Source organism: Antrostomus carolinensis, unplaced genomic scaffold, assembly GCF_000700745.2.
Source record: "Antrostomus carolinensis isolate BGI_N321 unplaced genomic scaffold, ASM70074v2 scaffold39498, whole genome shotgun sequence".
Classification (NCBI taxonomy): Eukaryota; Metazoa; Chordata; class Aves; order Caprimulgiformes; family Caprimulgidae; genus Antrostomus; species Antrostomus carolinensis.
The window spans coordinates 2,370-9,720 of NW_010335724.1; the positions used below are offsets into that span (position 1 = coordinate 2,370).

The 7,351-nt window shown below is 50.5% G+C and overlaps 1 protein-coding gene across 1 annotated transcript in view; it reads right to left on the reverse strand.

Moving 5' to 3' along the window:
• Positions 1-4: 4 nt before the first annotated feature.
• LOC104530148 (rabphilin-3A) overlaps positions 5-7,351 on the reverse strand; it is a gene marked incomplete at both ends in the record, with an annotated part of 9,111 nt that continues 1,764 nt past the window's right edge. Inside the window, 10 exons of the mRNA XM_010174651.2 lie at positions 5-130; positions 915-1,011; positions 1,511-1,592; positions 3,348-3,499; positions 3,690-3,746; positions 4,255-4,381; positions 5,007-5,116; positions 5,706-5,780; positions 6,223-6,302; positions 7,304-7,349. Of these exons, the coding sequence (XP_010172953.2) occupies positions 5-130; positions 915-1,011; positions 1,511-1,592; positions 3,348-3,499; positions 3,690-3,746; positions 4,255-4,381; positions 5,007-5,116; positions 5,706-5,780; positions 6,223-6,302; positions 7,304-7,349 (952 nt within the window). The remainder of the gene's footprint in view (positions 131-914; positions 1,012-1,510; positions 1,593-3,347; positions 3,500-3,689; positions 3,747-4,254; positions 4,382-5,006; positions 5,117-5,705; positions 5,781-6,222; positions 6,303-7,303; positions 7,350-7,351) is intronic.

Below are 7,351 nucleotides of genomic sequence, written 5' to 3' on the forward strand. Positions count from 1 at the left end.
TAATCACTGGCAACGTGGTTCTCATTTTGGAGGGTGTGCCAGCGTTCAATCTTCTTGTCCTTGTTCTTCAAGCATTCATACCAGTGTTTCAAGCGCTCCCCCTTCGCCGTAATGCCGAGCTGACAGCCGCCTGGAGGAAAGGGAGGAGAAGAGGCATCATATCTCTTATGAAAAAAGGTTGAGGGAGCTGGGCTTGTTTAGCTTGAAGAAGGCTCCAGGGACACCTCGTGGTGGCCTTCCAGTACTTGAAGGGAGCTTAGAATCTGGAGGGAGAATGACATTTGACATGGGCAGAGAGTGACAGGACAAGGGGAAATGGTTTTTAAATAAGAGAGGGGAGATTTGAGTTAGACATTAGGAGGAAATTTTTCACCCAGAGGGTGGTGAGACACTGGAACAGGTTGCCCAGAGAAGCTATGGATGCCCCATCCCTGGAGACATTCAAGACCAGGTTGGATGGAGCCCTGGGCAGCCTCATCTTGTGGCTGGCAACCCTGTCCACATCAGGGAGGTTGGAACTGGATGATCTTCAAGGTCCCTTCCAACCCAAACCATTCTATGATTCTATGATACTCAGAGATGATGCTGATGTTCCAGGAAACCACTTCCATGGGGACAGACCTCACATTTGCAAGCATTTCTTTCCACCTCCCAGATTTAAAATCTCATGGAAACAACTAGAAGTGTTCTACCTGCACAGAAGACTCCATGGGATGCTGGAGATGGGGCAGCACAGTGGGTCCCTGAGCTCAATCAGCCATTTGATGGCCTGATACAAGCACCCAACCAACCTGCATGGTCCCACCTCAAAGCTCAGCCTGGGGTTCCTCACAGGGCAGGAGACCTACACATCCTTCCTGTACAGCGAGCACCATATTGGGCATCAAAATAGAGCACCCAGATTTTCAGCTCACCGATGTAATCATTCGATTTTCCGATGTCATAATCCCAGACAGAAATATCCAGAGACTTCTTGGCCAGATCGCTGTGTTTTATATCATAGAAGAACTCCTGCAGAAGGAGAACACTCAGGTCACACCAAGCATCCCAGGAAAATACACCCAGAAATCTGCAGCTGGGGAATTGTGAGCGATCTCTCCATACAGCCTCAACTCAAAATCCAACCAGAGCATCTTTAAAATACACCAACGACGAGCAAACGCTCCTCCCAGCTCACAGACAAACCCAGGAGCTGAGCTCACCCCTTGTATCTAAGCGAGCACGTTGCAGTTGTCCCATCAAAGCTGTAGGACCCCCTAGGGATGTACATCCCACCCACACCCCTGGTCAGCCCACACGGAGTCACCAGCACCAGCAGCAGGTTTTGGTGTGACCGGTGCTGCCCAGCACTGAACTGGTGAGATCTCCCATGGCAAAGCCTGGGCACAAGGAGCCTGGGCGAGGAACCAGACCTCAGGGACTTCATCTTCCAGCTCCTCCACACAACACAGTAATTAGCTAAATTGATTTAATAATGTAAAAAAAATATATAAATAGATCCATCCCTTACCTCATTAAACTCAGGATTCAATGTTTTCTTCTTAATCTGTGTCTTGTGCTTGGCCTTTTTTCCCATGTCAGGTTTCAGCCAACTGGGGGCAACAGAAAACAGCTCAAAACTCAAGTGCAAGACCAGTGTGAGCTTATAAGCTAAAAAAACAAAAAAAAAGTGAGGTTTTGGGCTAGAAAAAAAAAAAAAGCAACTGGAAATATTTAAGGCAAAGAAATGGGTCAGGCAGTCTCCTGTTCTACCTTCTAAAATTATCTAAAATAAATGTAGAATGAGTAAAATCCTAAATATTGGGGTTTTTTCCCCTTAGATTGCCAGATGAGACAGGGAGACCATGAAGACCTGCTTTGGGCAAAGTGCTGAGCTCAGCAGAACCCTTTCTGGAGGAGCACCTCTCGCTCTGAGTGGCTGGTAACGTTCTGACAGCAGAAAGCAGCGAGCTCACGCGCACGCTCTTGACGTCCTTCCAAACCACGCGTTGGTCCCAAGTCTTTTTTCCTTAAGCTGAGCTAAAAGAAATGCCTGTAGGTGTTTTACAGAGCAAAAAGGGGTGAACTCTGAATTTCACTGGGGAGGAACCTGTTGAGGTCAGCAGCGGGGAGTGGCTGAAACCATCAGGGAATATGGGAAATGAGTGGTTGGGTTGGTCACCAGCAGATGAAGGTAATTGCCTGGCTGGTCACCAAGTCTGGCTGCTGGAAAATCCAGCCAAGAATGTATGAACACATGCAGAGATGGGGAGAAATATGAAAAAAAAGGATAAAAATAGCCCACTAATGTTTAATGCCACACAGACTAGGACATGCAGCCAAGGTAGGTTCATCTGGAGAACATGGGAAAAATTAAGGCTTGGGCTTCACAGCCTGGCTGCAGACCCAGAACTACACTGTAGAGTTGGCATTAACCAGATTTACATTAGAAGTTGATTTAAAAATGGAAAGGCACCATCTTCTGTCTGTGGGAATGGAAAATATAAGAGAGACTGAGAAGGCAAAGTACTCAGGTGACTCAACTACAACAAGCTGCTCAAAATGCTCAACACCAGAGTTACTGGGTGAGTTTTGGGGAGAACAGAGGGGTTTTTTCTGAAGACAAAGAGAAAACAGCAATGAAAACCACAACCAGGAATGACTGCAGGGTCTCCTCTCCATGTCGTGGTTTATGAGGTTCGAGTTTAAATTCTCTTATCCCCCCACGTTCACAGGAGCCACTCACCAAGCACCGCTCCAGGACAAGCCGAGAGCGTGGAGAGGCACGCTGCTGCTTGAGGAGACCCGCTCCGTGGTGCAGCAAGGCATCACCAGCATGAACCACAGCAACCACCACTGGCTGCATTCATTAAGTCAATTTTTTTGCAGTGGAGATGTGGGATGGGACAGGGACAGGCACGGCATGACCACCCCAAGCTCCAACCAGCATGTGGGCTTACAAGGCAGCAAGTGGGGTACATGTTCCTCGTCAAGCATAGAGGGACATCAAGCCACCACTGTCCTGCAGTTGTGGTGGGTCAGAGCTGGGGAGAAGGACCTCTCATCCTCCAGCTCTGCAGCTATGAGGTGGCTGTTGGAGCTGTGCATCTGTGAACCTACAGGGAGTGGATGGACATAAGGGCTGGGCCAGTCTCACCCAGCTTCATCCATGGCAGGGGCACTATCACCTCAGATGGGGCATCACTGGTGGGCAGCTCACTCCTGCATAAGGTCTCAACATGTTTGCAAAACACACTCCTCTCTCCAATGGTTTTGGAAGATCTCAGTCCATCAGCTACTGCCCAAGGACAGTGGGTGGCTCCACGACCACAGGTGACCACACTAAGCCATCCCCAGCTCCCACTCACAGTTTAACGAAAGGGTCGGAGTATCCGTTGGCGTCCATGGCGGCTAAATGCACGCAGCGTACGATGCCGACGATCAAGCCACCCTGCTGGGTGCTGTACATGAGGGACACGAGGATCTTCCCACGTTCCTCTATATCCCCACCACGATCTACCTGCAAGAGGAAGCAACCAGAGATGGGGACACAGGGGGTTGAGCGAGGAAGGTTGTCAACTGCAGGGTAGATGAGATAAGATGGATACAAGGGAACCATGAATCCCCATGACGAGGAAAGGAGAGGGCTTGTACATGTGAGATGATGGGCGAAACATGCGTGGAGCACGTTGTCCTCCAAGGACTCTTACCTCCTCTTCATAGAGTGCCATGCCACGGGCTGAGCCAGTTGTTCCAGCACGCTTCATCTTGGATGGGGAAGGGAAAAAGAGACACACGGCCATGAGTGACCACAGCTGGGAGAGGCCCCATCCTACAACAAATACATCCCCGGGCACCCAGCCCAGCTCTTTTGCTGGACTTGGGAGTGGAAAGGGGCTCAGGTACGTTCATCTGCTCCATCAACTTCCAGCTCAGCACCTCACCCACAGCACTGGGAAGCAGAGCTCAGGGATGGACTGACCTGGCCTCTCCTCCACAGTGACACACATCAGCATAAGCAACCCCAGCAGATCTGTGGCCACCAGAGAGGTCCCTGGAGTCACTTCCCCTGGATTCCCACCATGCTTTTATCTCATGGCCTTGACATGTCACATCAGCCCAGACATGGCTGGGCATCCAACTCCTAAAGATGCCAAAGGGCATCTACAGCTCTTGGCTGGTTCCAGCTCCAAGGTCCGCACTAACTCCCTCACGTGCCATGTGGTTGCAGCCTCAACATTAATGGTGTCAGGAAGAAATTTCCCAGAAACTCACTGGTATTACTCTCTCCAAGCAGATGTTGAAGTTCTTTTTCTGATTGGCTTTGAGTTTTTTCAAGGAGACTCTAGTTTCTCCAATAAACTCGTTGTGGCCAAATTTGTCTTCATCACACACAGAGATCCTGGAGGGAACAGAGAAGGTGAACATCAACCAGGCTGGAGCAGTACCTGACTTTGGAGCACAAAACTACTCCTGCAAGGGCACTGCTTGGGAGGTGGACAAAGCAAAGCACCACCAAAGCCTCCACCCATCTGGCTCTCCTCTGCCCAAAAGCAGCCAGAAAACTGAAGTTCTGGTTTGCCAGAAAAATCAACATTTTTAATACTTGCTCTGTGACGGGGCAAGAAACCGAAAGGTAGAAATGTCCCGTAGGAAGGACATGCCAACAGTTTTTAAGAGACATCTAAACATTTTGCTGGGACACTGAAGTCAGGCACAGATATGCAACGTAGAGATCTGTGTGCTGATAAGAATGACGGTAATGCAAATAATTCCATCTTAAATGGCAGGATTTAATGCTCTTAAGAGAGATGAGAAGAGCTCTCAAAATGCTCTTCTTTCTTTTTCTAAGAAGGACTATAAAACCAGCACGTTCGTGTGAAGGATGTTGATTTTTGACCTAAAACTACATTTCCAGGTGGACTATCAACACCTGCACTTGGCTGCCAGTGCCCTCCTGCCCCATGTGAGGAGACCCAGGGTCCCCACCCCCCTGCACCGCGGGATATCCCAGCTCCTCTGCTTGCCTGAGGGTTTTCCTCTGCATGTCCTCATCGGTGATGCCGTGGTACACCAGGGTCTCATTCCACACGGGGTTACGGGTGTTGCGCAGTGTCTTCGTCCTCAGCTTATTTGACTACAACACCAAAACCAAACATGGCCCAATGACAGCCCTGAGCTCCTCCCCACCTAAATTTAAGCCCTTGGCAGAGGAATGTAAATTAGATGCTCCATCACCTCTGGCTCACAAGAGGTGGTTTAACTGGGTCAACCCTTCCTCAAAGGTTGTCCCACTGACACCAGCTTGGCTGGGCTGGGGAATGAGGTTGCCAGGGCTTTCTTTGATGGGGAGAGCTAGAGTTTCCTCAATGGTTATCTCTTTGCAGCTCTAACAAGAACATGTTGCAGCTTCAGAGCAAATGGATCATCCAGACTCTGGTAATAATTAAATTTTTTGCATTGCGTTAACAGTGTCACCTCCTCTGGAGCTCCCCTCCATCCCTAAGCAGATCCCTGTCCACAGGGTGAGCTGTTCCTCGGGTATGGGAGAGCATCTGCAAGCACCATCACTTCTCTGAGATACCTCCCAGGTGAAACAGCAGCAGGCGAATGTGCAGAGGAATCAAGGGAAGAAAATCTGACTCAAGGAAGTGATCTCAGGGGGCTTTGAGAAACCTCTGCTCCATCCACAGCCCAAAACACACCCAAACCAGGCAGAGCCTCACCTTGCTGGCTCCAGGCAGGAGGTGCAGTTTGACATAGGGATCTGCCAGGCCATTTGAGTCCATTGGCTTCAAGCCCTAAAAGATAATATAAGAAAACACAGTGGATGAATCCTCCTTAAGCAGAGCCAGGGAAGACAAAATGCCACCCATGAAGCAACTCAGTGAAGAGAAAATGCAGTCAGCAAGTCAACAGCCTTCTCCTCTGCCCTGAGCAGGCATGGGTGCCACGAGGACCTGAAAAATCAGAGTGGCTCAAGGAAAAGCCCCACAGACCTCTCCTTCCCAGGCAGGAGCAGCAGAGACAGAAAGGATGGGCTGAGGTTCACAGAATCCCAGACTGGTTTGGGTTGGAAGGGACCTTAAAACTCATCCAGTTCCAACCCCCCTGCCATCAGCAGGGACACCTTCCACTAGACTAGGTAGCTCAAAACTTCATCCAACCTGGCCTTGAACACTTCCAGGGAGGAGCAAATTGGATGTGAAATGGTGAAAGACAGGGAAAAAGGAGACAACTTACTTTGGCCTTGATGAGGGTGCAGTGCAGGGAGCTGTTCTCCTGGTCGTAGAGCAGGCTGAACTCCAGTGCTCCCAGTGTAGCTGAGTGGAGGGAGAAGGGAGGAGTTGGAAACAGGACCTCATTAAAACCCCAGCCAGTAAGTGTTTAATCAGCCCCGATTAGTGATAATTAGAAAGATTTGTGGTTCAAACATAAAGCCTCTGCTCACCAAAGCTGCACAGAGCTGGAACTGCCTCAGGCCCAGGGAGGGCAGCTCGGGGTTTTGAGCTGGTTTTAATATTCACCAGGCAAAGGACTTATGTGATGGTACAAACCCTTCCCTGGGCACAGCTCGGGGAGGCAATGCCACCCCAGGACCACCCTGAGCAGATGTTTCAGCTCAGGTGGCCAGCATCCCCTCCCAGGGCTTGGGGCTCAGCATTTGGCCCCCATTTTGACTTGTTGGAAACCAGCTCACACTTGTCTCCACATGCTCAGCGGGAAAAGATCACAGGGATGAAGAGTTAGCACAGAACTTCAGCTGGGTCCATCTAAGCAGGATTTCTGCACCTTCTCCTGGCCCAGAGCAGCTCTTCCCATCCTGGATGGGAAGAGGCTGGAGATGCAAAGCGATGCCCTGCCACGGACACTCACCCTCATGCAGCAAACTCCCTCATTAGGGGAGCAAATGACTGAACATGGAGATCTCCTGGTGTAAAGGTTCTGAAGCCACCAAGCCTTTCCCACGGATGGGTCTGGTGGCATGGCTCACAGTGAAGGACACTGATGGAAACGGGCAACTGCTTTTGGGACTCCAATTTGGAAATGGGAAGGCCGTGTGAAAACCATCAGTGTCAGAGCTCGTTAACTTGGTGTAAAACCAACTGAAGGCCCCATGATCTGCACTGAAACCACTGAGCAGGGACAGCCTGCAAGACCCCGTCCTGGCTCCGACGCAGGGAAGCAGTGGTTCCCCAAGGATTCATGGAGACCCGTGACCTTACGGTGAGAGTCATGGTGCCACAGCAACCACCTCCTCAAAATCCCGGGTTTCCCAAAGAAATTGCCCCCTCCCCTCCGGCCGGGCGCCCGGGGTACTCACTGCCTTCATCAGAGTCGTAGCTGTTGGCATCCTCCTCCTCCTCCTCCT